The 21,342-nt window shown below is 34.2% G+C and overlaps 2 protein-coding genes and 1 long non-coding RNA gene across 5 annotated transcripts in view; 1 reads left to right on the forward strand and 2 right to left on the reverse strand.

Annotated features, from left to right (window-relative positions):
• dicer1 (dicer 1, ribonuclease type III) overlaps positions 1–5,464 on the reverse strand; it is a 29,145-nt gene extending 23,681 nt beyond the window's left edge. The window contains exons 1-7 of one of the 2 annotated variants that reach the window (XM_024273139.2): positions 5,328–5,464; positions 2,328–2,419; positions 1,691–1,868; positions 1,447–1,609; positions 1,245–1,375; positions 1,035–1,169; positions 803–963 (exon numbers count right to left, since the gene is read on the reverse strand). In XM_024273139.2, coding sequence (XP_024128907.1) covers positions 803–963; positions 1,035–1,169; positions 1,245–1,375; positions 1,447–1,609; positions 1,691–1,804 — 704 coding nt within the window. In that variant the 5' untranslated portion in view covers positions 1,805–1,868; positions 2,328–2,419; positions 5,328–5,464. Of the gene's footprint in view, positions 1–802; positions 964–1,034; positions 1,170–1,244; positions 1,376–1,446; positions 1,610–1,690; positions 1,869–2,327; positions 2,420–5,180; positions 5,293–5,327 lie in introns of those variants that run through there. The other variant, XM_024273147.2, reaches the window with a different exon arrangement.
• LOC112147071 lies at positions 5,388–17,843 on the forward strand. Its single transcript, XR_002919383.2, has 4 exons — positions 5,388–5,527; positions 11,806–11,967; positions 13,992–14,235; positions 16,176–17,843. It is a non-coding gene; the product is annotated as an uncharacterized LOC112147071 (long non-coding RNA).
• Positions 11,828–21,342, reverse strand: part of clmn (calmin) — a 41,764-nt gene continuing 32,249 nt past the window's right edge. For both annotated transcript variants that reach the window (XM_024273177.2, XM_024273168.2), the window contains exons 10-13: positions 17,638–17,750; positions 14,048–14,141; positions 13,926–13,972; positions 11,828–11,986 (exon numbers count right to left, since the gene is read on the reverse strand). In XM_024273177.2, coding sequence (XP_024128945.1) covers positions 11,866–11,986; positions 13,926–13,972; positions 14,048–14,141; positions 17,638–17,750 — 375 coding nt within the window. In that variant the 3' untranslated portion in view covers positions 11,828–11,865. The remainder of the gene's footprint in view (positions 11,987–13,925; positions 13,973–14,047; positions 14,142–17,637; positions 17,751–21,342) is intronic.

A 21,342-nucleotide genomic window follows, 5' to 3' on the forward strand; every position in this document is an offset into this window, starting at 1 on the left:
ATTCATTATTTTGTGTTAAAAATAAAGATATTTAAGAACATTGGAATGTTTTCTCAGCGATTTTCTTATGAAAATCTTGATGCGGCCCACCCTCAACTAGATTCCGTCTCCAGCGGCCCCCGGCTGATTTGAGCTTGAGACCCCTGCTTTAACACCAAAGCTTGAGCTCCATTCTTTTGATTCTGGTAGCTCTTTAACAGTTTACATTTTCAGTATTTTTTGTAAAAGGATCCAAAACAAAAGTGATATTTAGATTTTGTTTACTGATGTTGAAAAAAAAAACAATCTTTTGTGCTAGCATATATCTTACCTGGAACTTTTTATCTTTTATAAGGTGAAATTGAAATTCATGAACTTTACACGTAAAATGTCTATTTCTGTGAATGCATCATTTGCTGAGCATTAGCGGTACCGAACATGACCAGAACCTCCACGGACTGAGAACAAGCACCATCACCTTTTGAGAAAAAAAAAAATCCCTTTAACGTGAACAAAAAATAGTTAAAAAAAATCTTTGGGACTAATAGAAAAAGCAGTCACCAACTAACCGGGGAAAATAATCGCTGACTAATCAGGAAAAATAATCAGCGACTAATCGGAGAAAAAAAAGTCTGCAACTTATCGGGAAAACCAACCGCGGACGAATCGGAAAAAAAAATAAATAAATTCGCAAACTAACTAAAAATCGGCAACTAATCAGGAAAAAAAATCGAAGAGTAACCGGAAGAATAATTGGGGAAATAATCGCTGACTAATTATGAAAAAAAAAATGATTGTTAGCCCTCGTGGCGGGTCGCTGTACCTGTCCAGAACCACCAGATCGGTGGCAGTTTCCGCGCTGCTCTTCAGGATTCTCTCCAGGTTCTGAATCTTCTGCTCCAGTTCTGACGGGTCACACTTTCCGTTGAGGATGGAGGCGGTGAGTCCGAGGATGCGAGAGCCGCAGGTGTGCTCCTCAAACAGCTGCAAGCACACAGGTGTCAGTCAGGCGCTCAGCCGTCGGGACGCCGCGGGTTCCGAGAGCGCAGCCTCACCTTCATGATCTCGCAGTACGGATGCTCCGTGATGGCCAGGTGACAATCGTCAAACACGACTAAGTTGATTTTAGACAATGGTAAGATGTGATTGGTCAGAACGTGCAGGAAGACGTGGCAGGTCATGACCAGCACCTGTAGAAGGAGCAGATGGTCAGGAGACACAGAAACCTTCAGCTCGTTTTCACCGCCGGAGCAGAAAAGAAAAACCTGATTGTCTGCGATTTCCCGGCTCCAGCGCTGGCGGCTCCACGCCGTCGCCTCCTGCGGGTCAGTGTACTCCCCCACATGGAGGTCAGAGTGCGTCCTGACGGCAGCGGCTTGTTGAACCACAGACGAGGCTGCAGCACACAGACGTCACGTCAGCGTTTTCATGCAAAGACTCCAACCTGAGAGCGGGATCTGCATTTACCTGCGTTTGCCAGGAAAACCGTCCTCCTGGCGTTTTCATGGTAGCTTCCCCGGATTTGATGGGAGAGCTCTTTAGTTAGCAGGACTGCAATGAACGTCTTCCCTGAGCCGGTATTCAAGCAGACGATGGTGTTGTGCTCAAGAGCTGCTTCAAGAAGTTCGACCTGAGGAGCACAGAAGCAAACGGAGTCACACGACCAGCAGGAGGCAGCGCAGAGCCGGTCCACGCGTCGCCGCCGCCTTGCCTGATATTTCCTGGGGGTGTAGATGTTGTCATGGATGGCCTCCTGCTGCCACGGCAGACCGAAAAAGGGCCCCATGGGCGACGTGGCTGGGGTGATGAGCTGCAGGCCCGCCATGCTTCAGTCTGCGCTCCTCCGGTCGTCCTTTTATCTCATTTCATCCTCCGTCTTTATCCGTTCACTGTCAATACAAACCACAAACTCACTTTTTCTGGGTGGAAATCAAGTTCATTTGGAGTTTTTCAGAGCCCGTTTTCCAGTAAATTCATTTAAAAGTGAAAAAAACCTTAGTGGTTCTGGATTTTCTGATTGTTTTATAAGCTCTAATTCTGACAAATATTGCTGTGAGACTCTAAAAAACCTTCATTAGTCTTTGAGAAAATGTATAATGCAAAAAGGCAATAATTTTGTTTAAAAAAACAACCAAAAAGCAGGCATTGTCACCAAAAAACTCCAAATTAAACTCTCTAAACTCTGAAAAATGATGCACAAAACTGAATTAAAAAGGTATTTTTAAAAATCTAAACCAGAAATCTTTAAACTAAAATGTTTAAATGCTGCCCTCTTTTCTTAGTTTAGGTTTATCCTAATAGAGCAGAATACTATTAAAAACTGCAGAGAAGTCAGAAAACAAACTTACAGACAAAAACTGAGAGCTTGTAGACGACAGGAGCTTATTTAATCTGGGCTTCATGATAGTTCATCTACGGCTGCCGTTTGTCCGCAACGGACCTGAAACACGAGATAAATCACACACAGATCAGAGGCACTGATGGAAACTTTCTGGAGTCATTTAAAACAGGGTTCCCAAACCACGGCCCGCGGGCCGGATCCGGCCCTCCAGGTAATCCCATCCGGCCCTTCAGATTATTTTATTTGATTGTTATTAATGGCCAGATGTTATCTTGTTTCTATGGAGGGTAAAATATTAAAAGGTGTTTAAGTTTATTTATTCTGGAATAATATTCCTGCCTTTTTATTATTCATAATTATAAGAAAAAGTTACGGTTTGAAGTTTAAATAATTGGCATTATGCTAGCTTTTTGAACTTTTTTGGCATTTACTAAGATTTTCTAGGCTATTTTGTAGTTTAGCTAATATTTCAGCTACATGCTAGCTGTTTTGGGAAATTTAGGCTTTTTTAAGTTAAACGTGCTAGCTTTTTTGGCTAATTTAGCATCTACTGAAGTTTTCCATGCTAATTTGTAGTTTAATGTTGCTAATATTTTAGAAACGTGCTAATATTTTTGGCCATTGTGTTATCTGTTGAGGTTTTTATAGGCTAATTTAGACTTTAGCTTCTATATTAGCAACAAGCTTACATTTTTGACAAATTTAGTTCACTGAAGAATTTTAGGCTATTTTGTAGTTTAGCTAGTAATTAAGTAACAAGCTAGCTTTTTTGGCTAGTTTGTCATCTACTGAGTTTTTTTGGGGGGCTCTTTGGTAGTTAAGCTAACATTTCAGCTATATGCTAGCTGTTTCTACTAATTAATTAATTTTTTCAATTTTTTAGGCTGTTTTGGATTTTAGATAATATCTCAGCTACATGCTAGCTGTTTTGGCTAATAAAGGGTTTTTAAGTTAAATGTGGTAGCTATTTTGGCTAATTTGGCATCTACTGAACTTTTCTATGCTAATTTGAAGTTTAACTAATAATTTAGCAACATGCTAACGTTTTTGGCTATTTGTTATTTACTGAGGTTACTAAGGTTAATTTAGAGTTTAGCTTCTATTTAGCAACAAGCTAACTTTTGTTGACTAATTAAGTTTACTAAGGAATTTTAGGATACTTTGAAGTTTAGCTAGTAATTAAGCAACAAGCTAGCTTTTTTGGCTAGTTTGTCATCTACTGAGGGTTTTTTGGGCTCTTTTGTAGTTTAGCTAATATTTCAGCTACATGCTAGCTGCTTTTTAGTTAAACGTGCTAGCTTTTTGGGCTAATATAGCATCTACAGAAGTTTTCCATGCTAATTTGGAGTTTAATGTTGCTAATATTTTTGGTCATTGCGTTATCTATTGAGGAGTTTTGTAGGCCAAATTAGAATTTAGCTTCTATTTTAGCAACAAGCTAACATTTTTGACAAATTTAGTTTACTGAGGAATTTTAGGCTTCTTTGAAGTTTAGCTAGTAATTAAGCAACAAGCTAGCTTTTTCGGCTAGTTTGTCATCTGCTGAGTTTTTTGGGGGCTGCAGCTAACATTTCAGCTGCATGCTAGCAGTTTCTGCTAATTTATTTTATTTTTTTAGGCTGTTTTTGATTGTAGATAATACTTCAGCTACATGCTAGCTGTTTTTACTAATTTAGGGTTTTTAGGTTAAATATGCTAGCTTTTTGGCTAATTTGTCATCTACTGAGGTGATTTTGGGCTAATTTGGAGCTAAGATCGTATTTAGGCAACACACTAAATATTTTTTGCAAAATTGGCATGTATTAGGAATTTTTAAGCAATGTTACTACAAAATATTAAGACATTTAGGTCAACTTCAAACAACATTTTAAATCTTTTAGCAAAATTAACATTTTTCAAATAGCTTTTTCAATAAATCCCTTCAGCCATTAGAGTAAATGGCGTCTATCATCTTCATTGACTTCATTTTTCATTAGTTTAAAGCTAATGATAGTTTATGTATGTGGTTTACATCCATTTTGCACTTGACCCAATTAGACGACTAACCTGAAAATATAATTGGTGATTACTTGACTATTAAATTAATTGTTTGTCTGTGCGTAAATGTTGGTTTATCTGTATGCGATTAGTCTGTACTACTTAAAGATTTGTACGTGTAGGGGTTTTACATTTGTAGTTAGTCTTCATCTAGTGTGATTTTAGGTATGTGTGTAAATTGTATTTTGTAAGTTTTAGATAATTGAGTGTACAGGAGAATACACAACTACAAGTACACATTTATGCACAGAATGTATTTTATGAGTTAAATCAATATTACTCACACACAAATCCATATACAACACATCAAAAAACACTCAACAAAAGCGAAGAGTGGATCTCCAATATCTATAACATGTACTAATTACTACATAGTACTATGACTCCGAAATTTGTCAGCTGAATAGGGACAGAAGATTTATGTTCTTAATAAAACATTGTTAGTTTACCTGGATCTCTAATTTAAACACACCTTTGCTAATCACAAGGTGCCTTTCTTCACTCTGAGCAATATGACAGCAGGTTGTGACAAACACTTCTAATTATTTATACTTTATAATAGCGTAAAATCGAAGCTTGAATGTGCTTGTAGAGGGAAAAAAATCAGGTTCGAGGACAAAAAATTGACCTAAATAAGGTAAAAGCCTCCGCGTGTCTTTGGACATCATCCATAGTCTGTCCGGCGACCCTGGAACCGACGCCGCGGCGCAAAGCTAAGCTAACAGCTTTAGCGGCGCGCGGGACTGACAAAACCTTAATTATCTTATTAAAAATGCGTATTTTTGGTAGAAGTAGCGCAAAAACTGACGCGAAATGCACTTACCACGCAGCGAGACCAGACTCAACGTCTCTACACTCACCGCAGCCGCCATGCATTATCATCATGTCAGCTAGCTAACGGCTAGCAGGGCCATCACATCCACAGCAACATTCCCGTACGAAGTACCGCGCGCTCCGCACGTGAACTCACCCGCGCGCTTCTTTTTCCACCGACCGATTCGTCCGAACACAAAATAAGTCGTCTCCTAAAAACACTCACTAACATCCCAGGCGGACTGTCCGAATATGCGGCTACTACTCGTCCACGGGGGACCACTTCCTTTTCGCTGGGCCTCCGCTACGCTACAAGTTTACGTCATTTGCGTAGCCGCGGCTCTGGTGCTTTGGGAGGTCAGTGAGCGAAACCGAAGGATAATAGGAATCTAACGGCGCAAAGGCACGTATCAAACCTCTTCCTGTTGTGGCATGTTTTGTCCACTTGGGGGCAGTATCGAAAAACTTAGAGACAAAATCTGCGTGTGTTGATGATTTTATATTTTAAAAGTTCTACAATAAAACACTATTTATTTATTTATACATAAATATTTAAAGTGTTCGAAGAAAAATTAAAGGTGAAAAAAGAAAAATCTAAAAAAAAAAAGAAATCACAGTATTTCTAACCACTTACACTTAAAAAAATATACAATATTAATTGCCAAAAATGGAAAATGCAGCATAGTAAAAAAAAACAAATTTTCTAAAAAAATTTTTTTTAATATTTTGAAATCATTTTAAAAAGCAAAAATTGGCAATTCTAAGGATGTAAATGAAAAAAGAAATAGTAATATGTGTTTTATTTACTTACTTCAGGACAATAATTCAACAAAAATACTGTTTACTGAGCCAACTCTGCTGTTTATGTTGGTGTCAACTCTGTTTTCCTGCTGTAGAATCAACAAAACATCTTTTAAATTTCAAAACTCTTACTACAGTATTTAAATATTTATATTTAAAAGTTAAATGACGCGTAAATATCTGGAAAAAATGTTTTAATGCTCTTTTTGTCAAGCTTGTTATTATTTTATTTATTTATTTTTTTTGTCAAAATGGCATCTGTTTTAGCCACAAATGGTGTAAATGTACGATTTCACAGCATCCTTATGTCAAACCCTTTTTTAAAAAATGTATTTAATTATTTTTATTTTATTTTAAGAGAGCTAACTTATTCCAAAAGTTCAAAACCTGATTGAGTTTGACTTTTAAATTGCCCATCTTATATTGCATTGCTGGATTTTTTTAATGATTATTTTTATTATTATATATTTTTTAATAACTAGACAAATGTGCCAAAACTCTGTACTGATAGCATTTTTTTTGGTTAACTTCCAATTTTGTATGAAATTCTATTTAATATTTTTAGATATTGGTACGTTTTCATGAAATATGACAGTTTTCACAGGTTGACCCATCAGGTCTAAACCATTATTTTACATTTAATTGATACATTCAGAAACTCTTACAAATTAATTTCCTAAAAAAGGACAGAAAACCAGATCATCTTGATGTTGAGGTTTCCGTATCGTTGTAAAAACTTTCTTTCTAATATTTGGTGTTTTTGGAAACGATCATTTAACAAACACAAAAACTTTGACAGGAAAATGATAGAACGGGCACTTTAATTCAGCAGTTACAATACATATCATATTGTATAATATATAAGATAATCTAAGCATTCACACTGAAAAACTTCTCCAAAAATTAAAAATAAAAACATTTACAGCTTCAGACTTAAACAGAACTTCCTGCGAAAGGCTTTGGAGTTTTTTGATTTAACCAGGGAAGCATCTTTAGCTTAATGTTACTGTTCTTCATGTGTTGGTGAAAATTGTTAATCTGTATGGTGTTTGGAATGGAAAATTTTTATGGCTGAAGTTTTTCTGCGTATCAGAGCGACAGGAGGGAAATGTCAACGTGACATCACTAAGAACTTTCAGGAAAATTGTATTTTTTTGGTCATTTTTCTGATGACGAGGTGTCATCGGTGACACTTAAACACAAAACCTTTAACATATTGTAATTTTTTAACCATTAACACGATAATTCCAGTAGCTCTCGCCGCTTTTCTCCTTCAAAATCTACTGGAATTATCGTGTTAACAGTTGAAACATTACAGCAAATCAAAGAAAATAAACACTGGAGTTAAAGGGTTAACCTTCTAATTGCATTTTTCAGTATTTCTTTAGTCAAATTGTGAATCCGCTCCATAAAATAGATCCACTTACATTGTCGGAGCTGGATAGCTCCTATATAACTTGTTTTTTCCATCCATAATGATAAGTTGGGGTTGTGAGGTGCTAGCGGCAGCGAGTGTAAACAAAGAGATGATGGGAAATGGGGGCAGGCTTACTCCACATGAACACAATTAGGGGATTTCTATTGAAATTTTGCCTTCTATGTCCAAGAAAACAACAGATTTTTGATTTTGGCTAAAACAGAATAATAATAAATAGGGCTGCCACGATTAGTCGACTAATTGACGACCGATTTTGTACATTTAGTCTTAATTGGTGAATTTAAAAGCCAAATTAAAGACCAGGACATGAACTTTTTTCCAAAAGCAGAATTCAGAACGATTCACACAACCAACCATAGATCCAGATCTTGATACTAGAACAATGTTTGTCTCCAAAAATACATGCTAGATCAGGAGTCTGCAACCTGTGGCTCTTTTATTAACGAAAAATAAAAAGTTTCTAAATGTTAAAAAGTAACTATAAAGTAAGAAGTGAGAAAGTAGTAAAGTGAAAAACTTTAAGTCATTTAAAAAACAGTTGAAGTACAGTTAAATAATAAAAAAAAATCAACGTGTACCGAATTACTAAACATATTTTCTTTTTTTTTCTTTAATTAAAGAATTTTAGGTGTGTTAAAAAATAGTTCTGATTTCACTTTGTTCTTTAGATTTATAATCCTGGCAGAGATTCACCAACAAAAGTGAAATTAATTATTTTTTAGGGCTGTGAAAGTTGTCGTACTATTAATAGAAAATATAAATTTTCAGCTTTTACACGATTTTATGTCTAGTATGTAAATATAAAATTGAAAAAAAAGTCAAAATAAAGGTTGTGTCACATAGGAGAGGTTGTGCTGAAAAACAAACTTTAATTATTCCTAATAATCTCTACACAATAATTCAAAGATTATGCAAATACTGAGATTTTTCTTGTAAATAACTTAAAGTTTACCTATTTTTATGAGTAATCAAAAATGTATATTGTTTATAAGTAAGATCTACTTTTCAAATTGTTTTAATCACATTTGGAGGATTCACTAATATGTCAATTTTATTAGAGACATTTATGTTTGTTTTATTTACTTAAGATTTGATCATAATCTTACTTATGGACGTAAGTAAACTGAGTTTTAGACCCAAAGGGTTAAAAATAAATCTTCTAAATGTACAATTTTGCGTGATTTTATATTATGATACTCAAAATACTCAAAAAAATAAATAAAAAGGTGATTAATCGCGATCAATTATTTCCAGATTTGCGATTAATTAGTTAATTTTTTAATCCATTCGTATTTAATCAGTGCTGACATTGAACTACTTTTGCTGCATTGAGAGGATCATAAGTGACTGTTGTCTTTTATTTTGAAAGGAACTTCTCTCAAAAGTTAAAAAAAAGTCAATTTTCTTTTAATGTTTATTCATGCAAAATTATCAAAAGTTCATTTATCATAGTTGTAACAATAGCATAAATACAAATCCATGTCTTATTTTTTCAAAGGGTGAAGGAAGACTTTATGGAAACCTGAAAGGCTCTTTCAGAGTAAAAGGTTGCAGACTCCTGTTGCTAGATCAACAACATTGAACGTGGAGATGATTCAGGTCTGAAGGCTCCATCTGATGCCACACAAGATAAAACAGAACTGGAAGACATGCTTTTACAAAGAACTTTTACTCTTTTACTGATAAGAGGAAGTTCTGAAGTTTTAGTGGGATCAGCATTGACTGAGCGGTCCAGTCGGTCTGTTTTCTTCTCTGTAACTGAATCCTTCACATCAAACAAAAGATTTTCCTAAATTTGACTTTTTTTTTTGGTTTGGAAGTCAAGTATCACAGGTAAATATTCCCTGTACAGCACACAAAAACACAAAAATAAACTCTGTCACACCCCGACAGAAGAATTACAAAAGCAGAGGCTCCAACGTTAAATAACTCCTCATTCATTCACATTTCTCCACCTTCTTCGTAAAACATTTCTGTGAAGTCTCCAGTAGATTTCTCTAAAATAAACATATCATTTCAGGTCTTTCTTGCAAAGATATTTATTCATTTAAGCACTAAAATAGGATTCTTCAGGTTTTTGCAGGTGTTCATAGATTTTTGACTTTTATATTTTTTTTACATTTCAGCAAAGTTTTTCTCAAAATATCACAATATTACAAAAAAAGCAAGTAGCTTTAGTTAAAAAGCAACAGTAAAATGCCTTCACTTGACTTTAGTGCAGTGAGTGCAGTGAAGAAAAGTGGCAGTTGAGCTGTTTGTTTGTTTGTTTGTTTGTGAGTTCTCTTGTGTTGGAGTCGTTTTCACACACGGACGTCTTCACGTTCATCTGTGACGTTTTTACACTTTTTTTGGACTAGATCCGGATCCACCCAAAACACCAAATCTTAACTTTAAGTTTAGGTTTAGTCTGCTTTTTATTTTACTTTATTAAAGGTTTTGGGATTTTGTGTTCATTGAAAACATAAAAAAAAAAAAAATGGCACATGTCAAGTCTGGAAAAAAGAAAAAGTTACAGTAAATTTGGTGATTTTTTTCTTCTACAAAATAAAATATTGGTAAAGTCAAAATTCTTTCACTACAAACGAACCGCTAAAGGACCATAAATAGTCCAGGACTTTATAGTTCGCTTGATTTTAACACAACTTCTCACTACATCTTTTTAAATGGCAAATAATATTGAATTTAGGGCCAACATGAAAGAAAAAAATAATAATTTTATGAGAATAAAGTCAGAGAAGTATGAAGAAAAAAAGTCAGCATTTTATTTAAAAAAAATTAAAATTAGGAGTAAAAAAGTTGTAATTTTACAGGAACAAAGCCTTGAAATTACAAGAAAAAAACTAAATTTTATAAGAATAAACCCTTGGAATTAACAGGAAAAAAAGTTGTAATTTCATAAGGACAAAGTCTTAAAATTATAAGAAAAAAAATCATCATTTTATAAGAATAAACCAAATAAATAAAATAGAATTATTAAAAAAAAGTTTACTTTTTTTAACTTTTAAAACTTTTTTGAAATTATAAGAGAAAAGTTGTAATTTGTAATTAAAGTGTAAACCCTTAAAACTGTTTAAAAAAAGTTATAATTTTATGAAAATGAACCCTCAAAATTATTAGGAAAAGTTGTAATTTCACAAAATAAACCCTTAAAATCATAAAGTCGTATTTTTACAAAAATAAACCCATAAAATAAAAAAGTTGTAATTGTACAAGAATCAACCCTTAAAACTATTTTAAAAAATAATTTCAATTTTACATAAATAAACCCTTAAAATCAAAAGGAAAAGGTAATAATTTTATAGAAATAAACTATTAACATTAAAAGGAAAATGTTGTAATTTAACAAAAAGAGCTTTAAATTATGAGAAAAAAGTTGTAGATTTACAACAATAAACCCTTAAAATTACAATAAAAAGTCATATTTTTATAGGATGAAAACCTTTAAACTCAAAAGAAAAAGTTGTAACTTTACAACAATAAACCCTTAAAATTATAGGAATAAAATTGCAATTTTACCCAAAGAAACCCTTAAAATTCCAAGAAAAAATTCTTAATTTTAAAAGAAAACCTCCTTAAAATGATAAGAAAACGTCATAATTTAACAAAAAAACCCCAAAAGCTAAAGTTATAAAGAAAGAGTCATCATTTTACAATAATAAAACTTTAATGTTATAAAGAAAAGTCGTAATTTTACAAAGATAAAGTTGTTCGTGTAAACCTCCATCCAGTTTAGGCCTTGTCTTGTAAATTCTCAGCTTTTTACTTGAGAAATTGTAACTTTTTATATTGACTCCTCATAATTTTATGATTTTTATTTTCTTATATGAATTAATGTATTTTTCAATCATGTTGGCTCAAATAAATATGGGATTTTACGAAGATAATTCATGAATTCACTGTGTTCTAATGATGAAAACAAAAATAAATCGAATGACAAATCGTACTTTAAGTTTTTTGTAGAGACTTTTGGATTTTGGAATTGTAGTTTCGGCGAATATAGATATATATAAAGCAGAGAAGGGAGGGAATTCAGACACAACCGTTGAGTAAAAATCTGGCATCTGGAGAAAAATGTTTTTTCTGATCTTCACTTTTGCACTTTTTAATTTGATATGGAGACCTGGACGTGTAAAAAGTTAAACAGTTTTTACTAAAGTCACATTTCTCATATAAGATTCCTCGTCTTCCTGTTAAAAATGAACTTCTGGATGTCAGGTCGACTCAGAAAATTGAATATATAAAAATAAAGGAATGGAAGAAAGAGGAGAAAAAGGGAAATTATTATTATAGTTGATCCAGATCAGTCCTGAGAGGTCAAATGTCACGATTCTATTTCATAAATGTTCTAATTAAGTGATTAAATCAAAGATTTATCAGAATCTATTTCCTTCACCAGCGTTTGGGTTTCCTGAATTTGGCGTCTCGTGTGTGGAAAGGACTCGAGTGTGTTCAAGCTTCAGTGTGAGTTCAGCAGAAGACTCGGCAGCTCCTGCAGGTCCATCTGCGGCAGCAGCAGGAGGCAGTAGAGAAGCAGCCAGAGCAGCAGCAGCAGATACAGGTCCGAGTTCTCCTTCCACCTACAGACACAAACACACAACTTTGTTGTCAGACACCTGCTGCTCGAGTCGACTCGTCAACAGATTGTATCACAGAGAGCCAGAAGGCTGAAGACCAAAACCGCGACTCTCTTCTGTCCTTCATTTAAGCGTGTGCTTTTTTATAAATGTAACAGATGGTGTTCCACAGGGTTCCAGATTAGGACAACTTATTTTTTCCTCATATTTTTGCTCTGTTGACTAGTAAAACTCGAAGAAGATAATCAGTGAAGTTAAATACTTCACCTGCAGTCACAAAGATCTAATTCTTAAAGTCCCACTCAAACTAAAAATGTTTTAAATTGTATTCGCAGCCGTCTTTAAATTACGATTACGCCATTTTTTAGCCCCAAAAAACAGCTAAGACAAAAAGACATTTTCTGAAAATAAAAATGTAAAATTATGAGAAAAAAGTTGTTATTTTGCACAAACAAACCCTTAAAATTAAAAGAAAAATGTTTTAATTTTACAAGAAGAAACCCTTAAAATAATAAGAAAATAGTTTTAATTTAATAATAAAAATACCCTTAAAATAAGAAGAAAAAAGTTTTAGTTTCACATGAAAAACTCTTAAAATCATAAGAATAAAATTGCAATTTGACTTGAATAAACCCTAAAAATTAAAAGGAAAAAGTCCTAATTTCTACAAGAAAATACACTTTCAGTTATAAGAATAAAATCGTTATTTTGCGCAAACTCAAAGATTTAAAAGGAAAAAGTTTTAATTTCATAAGAAAAACCCTTAGATTCATAAGAATAAATTCATTATTTTACAAAAATTAACCCTAAAAATAAGAAAAAGTCATCATTTTATCAGAATAAACCCTCAAAATTATAAGAATAAAATAGCAATTTTACATGAATAAACCCTTAAAATAAAAAGTCCTAATTTCTACAAAAAAACGCTTTCAATTATAAGAATAAAATCTTATTTTACACAAATAAACCCTTAAAATTAAAAGGAAAAAGTTTTAATTTTGCAATTTTAAGAGAAAAGTCGTCATTTTACAAGAAGGAAATAATTAGCCAGAACAAACACCCTGACACACTTCGGTCGAAAAAATATTCTTGTTTTTGGGCGAAAAAGATGAATACAATAACAACCTCTGAACACTATTTATCCACATTAAAACCTTTTTTATAAAAGTGGCTAAAACTCTGAAATCTGGCTGAGTTTCCGTTTCCTGCTGATGATTTTGAGCCGCATCTTGTCTTCAACCAGGTCCTCTGGTCAGAATCAGAGTGGTGACGGCGGATTTGGCTCGTTTCTACACCATAAACTTAAGCTTTTTATAATATGTGATTTTCATCTTGATCCAAAACAAGTTGAAAAAATAAATACACAGTTTTAATCTTATATTAGTTTATACATGTCCTCAATCATGAGAAAAATGCTCCTAGAAAACGTCAAAAACAGGATTTTCATTGAGTCTTTAATGGTCCACCTTTAGTTTTGGTGTCTCCCTATAGATGGCGCTCTTTGACTAGACCGTTGCTCAGGTGCAGAACGTTATTCTGCATTTTCTGCAGGTGGTGTTGGAAGATGTTGTTTTTCTGGGATTCATGTGTGTTTTCTGACTCCGACAGTCATTTTTCTGATTATTCTAACTCCACATGAACGCAGCATTTCTCAAAATGTACATTTTTTCTTGAAGGACATTAACTCTTTAGCACTAAAATGACAAAAGTTTTGAAATAAAAAAAATAAATGCTCTGTTCTTAAATAAATATATCAAGTTTCAATCAGGTTTTTGTCCAGATTATATGTTATATCTTTGACTTAAGAGGTGGATTACCAGATCCTATCCTGGTTTGGCCCTTCTGTCAAATCAAACAGTTTTTCCCACCTCTAGGAATAAGTTCTTCTTGTTTGGTTAAGAAGAAACATCTTCTGTGCGTGATAAAAAGAAAGAAGTCTTACCAAGAGTCCTCCCGTTTGGCTGTTCTTAACGCGGCTCTCTGGTTTTCCTGAATGACAAACACACAGAGCCGTAATTATCCCGGTTCTGACCCACAAATGAGAAGTTTGAGCGTGAAACTCACCCCCCTGGACTCCACGAGGTGAGGCCCCTTCCTGCGACGGAGACCTGAAGGGATCTGGATCTCGTCTGTTCCGCTGGAACTTCCTGCATCTCTCCTGCGAGGAGCAAAATCCATCAGAAAACAGACAAATCTTGTTTCCTGGACGCTTTATCAAGGAGGACTATGGTTCCCGTCGCCGTCCTCCTCTGGTAATTTGCTTTATGTAAAGTGTCAGCCGGCAGAAGAAACCGTGACGGTTCTGTTTTTATATTTATAGATTTTATCCAAAGTTGGAAATACTACTCATATTAAACTTTAACTTGTATTATCATAGTTTTTAGATGCAGCGGCTCCAAAACAGTTCCAGTAATGACATCATCTTCAAAGAACTCAAGGTTGCAGTAAATCCGTTTATGTGTCCAGATAGTATAATTGGTTGTGACTTCCGAGTGCATCTTCAGTGTGTAGATTAGATATAATTATCTCCTGTTCACACCTTGAGCACGATAAAACTGTAAAACAGGGGTGTCAAACTCAATCGGACAAGGGGCAAAAAATCCAAAACAAACCTTATATCGTGGGCCGAAAAGGAAAAACATTTATTAAAACTACATTTTTAAAACTTTAAAACTGTAACTTTTAACATAATTATGAACGAGATATATAGCAGTACCTGCAATAATGCTAGTGTGAATGCTGTAAGCTGAATTTGGCTGCTGAAGATGCTGAAGTTGATAGCTGAAAACACTGAAGCTGAAAGCCAGCTAAAATATTAGCTAAATGCCAAAATTAGCCTAAAAAAAATAAAAAAATAAAAAAAACAAAAAAAAGTAGGTTAGCCAAAACAGCTAACATGTGGCGGAAAAAATAGCTTAACATCAAAATATCCTACAAAACTAAAAAGGGGCCTAAATTAGCCAAAACAGCTAGAATGTAATATTAGCCTAACTCTAAAACAGCTTAAAAAATAAGAAGAAAAGCCTAAATTAGCCAAAACAGCTAGCAGGTAGCTGATATATTAGCTAAAGTCCACAACAACCTAAAAAAAAGCTTAAATTAGCCAAAATAGCTTATCTTAAATATTAGCTAAATGCCAAATTAGCCTAAAAAAATAAAAAAACACAAAAAAGTAGGTCAACCAAAACAGCTAACATGTGGAGGAAAAAATAGCTTAACATCAAAATATCCTATAGAACTAAATAGGGGCCTAAATTAGCCAAAACAGCTAGCATGTAAATATTAGCCTAACTCTAAAACAGCTTAAAAAATTAAGAAGGAAAGCCTAAATTAGCCTAAACAGCTAGCAGGTAGCTGAAATATTAGCTAAAGTCCACAACAACCTCAAAAAATAAAAAAAAGATTAAATTAGCCAAAATAGCTTATCTTAAATATTAGCTAAATGGCAAATTAGCCAAAACAAAACTTAGGTTAGCCAAAACTGCTAACATGAAGCTGAAAAAATAGCTTAACTTCAAAATATCCTAAAAAATTTGAAAAAAAGGCTTAAATTGGTCAAAACAGCAAGAATGTAAATATTAGCGTAACTCTAAAACAGCTTAAAAAAATTAAGAAGAAAAGCCTAAATTAGCCAAAACAGCTAGCATGTAGCTTAAATATTAGCTGAACTTCAAAATAGCCTAAAAAATCTTAGTAAATTGCAAAATAGTCCAAAAGGCCATCACAATTTTGAAAACTTTAAAACTGTAACTTTTTAACATAATTATAAATACTAAAAATGCAAGAAAGTTATCCCCAAAAAATCAAATTAAACCATAAATCACTTTCAATATTTTTCTCCCCATAAAAATATGTTTTGTCAAAATTATAAAAGTTAGAAATGAGCAGATCTGGTCATTAATAACAATAAAATAAAATGATCTGGAGGGCCGGATCCGGCCCTCGGGCCTTGACTTTGACATATGCTGTAAAAGTTACGATTTTGAATCTTATCTAATCTGTTTTGTCCGTCTTGAAACTCTTTCTTTATAGCCCATTGTCAGAAAAAGTTTCTTAACATTTGCTCTCTATGAAGTTTTGTTTATCCAAATAAAAGAGAAACTGTCTTCTCTGTTTGTCAGATAAAAGCTCCTATAGTCAGTTTTTACAAAACAACAGGATTCAAACGGTCGTTTTGTTCTACATTCAACAGGAACGTCAGAGAAATCATAATGGTGTCTTTCAGAACGAGGATCCACAGCGACTGCATGACGTCGTCTGTGCTTTGAGCTGATGAATCTACTCCTGCGTCTCTATGTATGAATGTATCATCTGATAGGAGTTTAACGTTTTAGGATAAATAAGAAACTGATTTATGACATAAAATCACTTTGACATTTTTGTTTCTTAAAAAGCAGTGGTCCTCAACCCTCCGGGTTAGATGGTAACTTGATATAGAAAAAAAGAAACACATGCGCTAACTTAGATTATCTCTTATTTTCTGATCCTGAAAGAAGTTTTATTGTATAAAAATGATGGATTCTGCTCACAGCTTCTGTCTTGGTCACGTGACTTAAAGCGGCTAACTGGATTGCTAGGCTAGTAGCTAAAAAGCTAACAAAAACCAAACAATAAAACATATTTGGACATTTTCTTTGGGGAGAAATGAGGAAATCATAAAGTTGCCTTTGACTTCAAAATAACAATAAAGGGTTAGAGGTTATGTAAAGACAAATTATGATCAATATTTTAGCCCTGAAAGACAATCTGAGCCTGGATTCTATGGGGAAAAATCATCTAATGTTTATGGAATGTTTTTAAATCAGAAACGACTTCTACAAAATTATTGAATCTTCATCGTCTGTTAAAAAAAAAAAAAAAAAATATTAATGATATTTTCAGAATTTGTTATTAATTTATTTGAAAATAAATTTTCAGACACTTTAAAAACGCCAACTTCAGACCCGGTTCGGACCGGTTTGTGAAAACATTGTCAATTTAAACCGGTTCCTGGCCTGAAAAAGGTTGCAGACCACTGGTGAAAAGCTTAAACCTCAGTTTTAGTGACAGAAAAGTAACGTTTCAGCAGATTCATCGGTCTGGCCTTTGCAAAGCTGCAGTGGTGAAGTGGTTTTTAAAGGTGACGTTCTTGGTTCAGCATTTCACAGGGTTTGGGAGGCTAAAAAATGAAAAATTACTTGCATTTATTTAGACTTTTCTTTAAAAGTGGTTGCTAAAGCGGGCGTTTCCGATCCTGACGTATACATTTAAGACTTAAATTAGTTACGTTTCCCTTATGCTGAGGTGTTTGCAGACTTTAGACAATCTTAGGAGTGAAATTAAAAAAAAATTAATAAAAAAATAAAAAAATGACACTTAAAGCTAACAAAAAAAAATCACCACTTTCCGTAGATTTAGAGCTTTGAAGCAGTAAGTTTTACAGGATTATAAGTTTGACTCTCTCTGAAGGGAGTGAGCTGAGTTAAGCTGTGATGTAATAAATAATTGAAGCACATTAATGCGCATAATCCTCATCACTTGTCTTTAGGACGCAGCCTTTAAGTCCTGCTAAAGTGTTCTGAAGAGGAAATGAGGTCGGGGAAATTAATGGGGATTTGAAAGCAAACTGACAGACGCTGGATCTGAAGAGGAATTCCGAGCAGACGAGGATCTACCTCTCAGAGTTCCTGATGTCTGCGGGAATATCCGCCCGCGATTCCCAAACCGGAACCTCATACTGCTCCTGGGTGGAGAGGGCGTCAGGACGCTCCTGATTGGATGGAATCAGCTGGTAAAGAAAAAGATAAAAGAAGGATCAGAGACACTTTATTCTAAACCAACATCGTGTCTAGTACAAAAAAATGGCATGTCAAGAAAAAAACAAGTGAAAATTGAGATTTATTACAACATAAACAACAAAATGCTGCATTGACTCCAGCATTCAGTCCAAGGAAGTCCTCAAAATTCAGACAGAAACTCCTCAGGTTTTAAGAACCAAACATTGTGTTTCTGCACCTTACATGGTTCAGTTAAACTCGATTCTGATTGGCTGCTGGGTGTGGATGAACGCCTAAAAAAGAAGTTCCGGTCAAATGTCCTATATGTGCAAAGAAAACGTTTTTTTCATCATATGGACAAAAACAAGCAGAAGGAGGTGACCTTTCTCTCTGAACTGATGCTTTATTTAAACCTATTGTGACAATCAACATTTATATATAGTTTTCCTTTGGCGCTGTATTCAGGGTCGCTTCTGGCTTAGTGGCACATTGTTGTGTTACCATGACAACGGGCCGCATTACCTATCCATCTTTGGTGAAACAGTGATCAAAACCTAAAAAATAACATGAATAAAGTACTAAAAATTGATTGAATATTTATTTATTTTGTAAGTGATTATGTCATGAGTGGGATAATGCCCAACGAAGTGCGCATTATCAGAAATTGGAGCGAAATTGATAAACCTTCATAAATATTTTTTTAATTAATCGCATTTGTTAACGGATTAACATTGACAAACCTAGTTTGAACACAATTCAATAATGTTATTTTAAAGGAGATATATTGGTGATTCTGATTCTCAAGGATCTCTGCAGGAAATCAGAGAAATGAAGTTAATTCACATCAACGATCCTCTCTATTTATCAGCTAAAGTAGTGAGAAGACCTTCATTCTTTCCTGAACAAATACGCAACTTAAGGACCCACTCAGATAGAAATTGTGTTTTTAACATGTTTTTGTGATATTTTTCTGAAGAAGAAAATTAAGATTAAAATAACATATTTCAGTATTTCTTCATTCAAATTGTTGTGAATTACAAGCAGATGAAAAAATGCCAGATGTAGAAATTACTACAGCAAACCACAACTACTTTTAGACGACAAGATCCGCATATTTATTTATCCTGTATTGCTGGGCATTTTTGTTGCTCCAGTAATGAAAGGTTGGGGGTGTGAGGGGCTGTAAGATGGTGGGAGAGAGTAACAGACGGATGACGGGAAATGGGGGTAGGCTAATGGCCCCGCCCACAATTTAAAAGTGACTTTCTAATGAACTTTTGCCACTCTGCAGAAATTATGTCCTAGAAAACTGCAGTTTTGTCTAAAAACTTCATAATCATGAATAAAAGACCACTGGGAACGCTTTGAAAAAAGATCTAAAAATGATCAAATTGGTCTTTAATATGATTAAACAGTTTGGATTTTATAGTTTTGAATTTAATTTTGAAAAAAATATACATTTTTATTTTTTAATTGTTTGATTTTTAAATTAAATTTTTTTATAGTATGGAAATTCATGTCTGAAATAAACAGAATTGATTATTTTGTGAACACTTTTTATTTATGTCAGTTTTCCTGATTAATTAAAAATAATTTGAGGAATAAAAAAACAAATCAAATGTGATTCTGTTTTCCTCCCAGCTCAACATAAAGTTGTGATTCCCACCTCTGGAATGAACATCTTTACAGCAGGAGTCCCAATCTCTTCTTTCAGCAGAGCTGTCACTCACCTCAAAGCTGAACCTTTGTGGCATTAATCAAACATAAACCAAAGCGCGGCTCGTGTTTTCACTCTGCACCACTTACAAAGACCAAACACTTTCCTCGATTAATGCAAGTCAGCGTTTACGTGAAACAATGAAACAGAGGAGCAGCTGGCAAAAAAATAAAAAAAAAATATCACTGGCTAAGCACTTTGAGAGATGCTGATTCAACAGTTTTATTTCTGGACTAAATTAATTAACAGAGAGGAATAAGAGGGAAAACTCTAAAATAATAATTCATTTTTTCAGATCAAAAAGGAAAAGCTGAAGGTAAATTCAAATTATATTGTGCTATTCTGAACCCTTTTAGAGTAAATTATATCCATATGTATGATTATTTATCACCATTGACACACTAGAGAAGAAATGATTTATGAAATATGAGTTATTTTTGCGAACTCTTTTCCTACCCAGAAGACACCTCATCTATGAGGCTCCGCCTTTCGGTTCTTGTGTACATATGAATCATAGACCGTAAATAGAGATGGACAAAGCTAAATAGCACTTTGGGGCTGTTTTTGGTGAGGAAATAACATTATAATTAATGCTAGACACAATTACGTTAAAAATGGGGTCATCTGGACCCCATAAGAGAGCACAAGGGTTAAAGGATAACCAAACTTTTTCTATAAATGGGACTTTAAAAGTTGTGTCTGTTGGCCTATGCCACATTTTTGACAAATTAAAATAAGCTTGTTTAATTCCTGAAATTATAGTCTAAATCGCCTGTGTGCTGCCCCCTACAGGTTAAAACTAGGTGAATTTTGTGATTTGTCAACTGGTGTAAGCCTCAGAAGTTTCACATCATCGTGCTCTGCAGCTCCAGTATAAAAGCCCCGCCCACCTTTGATTCTGGAACGTCGGTCATTATTGTGTTAGCATGATTCGTGGGGGTTTTGACTTTGTCAAAAATCTCCTGGTTTGCACAACTTTCCAGTGAAAGTTAAGGAGCAGAGGTTGAGTGCAATTGGCATTGTATCCAGCGAACTTTGTCGTGGTGACGGATTAGCGATGAACGCTTCAGTCTGCGTTTATTAGCTTATGATGCTAGCGATGCTTGACAGAAAGTTCTGTGGTGATACTGGTATCACTGCTCGGTACCAGTCTCTATATCGAAGATGCAGAGTGACTACATTACCTCAAGCTAACCTCACTGGGAATCACAGATCCAAACCACACCTCCCCCGCTCAGCATAGCTCCGCCCCTTATTTTGCATTTTAAAAATCTTGCATGAGAGTGGAGTCCGCCTACGACTGACCTGTTGTAATACTTTAAAAGCTCAAAAACTTTTATTTTGCATGACCTTTAAATAAGTTTAAAGACTCCGCAGCTTCATTAATTTAATAGCTTGATTTCATAGTGGATTAATTTTAAGAGTTACATTTAATGAGTAAAAAAATAAAGTTAAAGGTTTCGTTAAAAAAGAAAAAGGAGCATTCATTTTTTAGCAAAACTTTTAAAAAGGGGTCTATCCAGGGCAGCACTGGCTCTGAGCATAGGCAACCTAGGCGGCCGCCTAGGGTGCCATCTGGTGGAGGGGAAGCCAAATGGCAATTACTTTATTTTATTTTATTATTTTATCGTTTGACACACCATGTAAAAAAATGTAAAAAAAATAAATAAATAAAGAACCATAAATACAATAAACATCAATAAAATAACTCAAAAGTTTAACGTAATTAATAATTTTGCCTCGCGCAGCCGGTGTCTAACCTGGCGACAGGGACAACTTTATGGTCAAGGAAGGAAGAGGAGGAAGACGTGGACTCAAGGAAGAGGTTTGTCTGTTTTATTTACATTCAATTGCTTGAATATTCAACACTCCCCACTATGGTTGTT

Source organism: Oryzias melastigma, linkage group LG22, assembly GCF_002922805.2.
Source record: "Oryzias melastigma strain HK-1 linkage group LG22, ASM292280v2, whole genome shotgun sequence".
NCBI classification, from domain to species: Eukaryota; Metazoa; Chordata; class Actinopteri; order Beloniformes; family Adrianichthyidae; genus Oryzias; species Oryzias melastigma.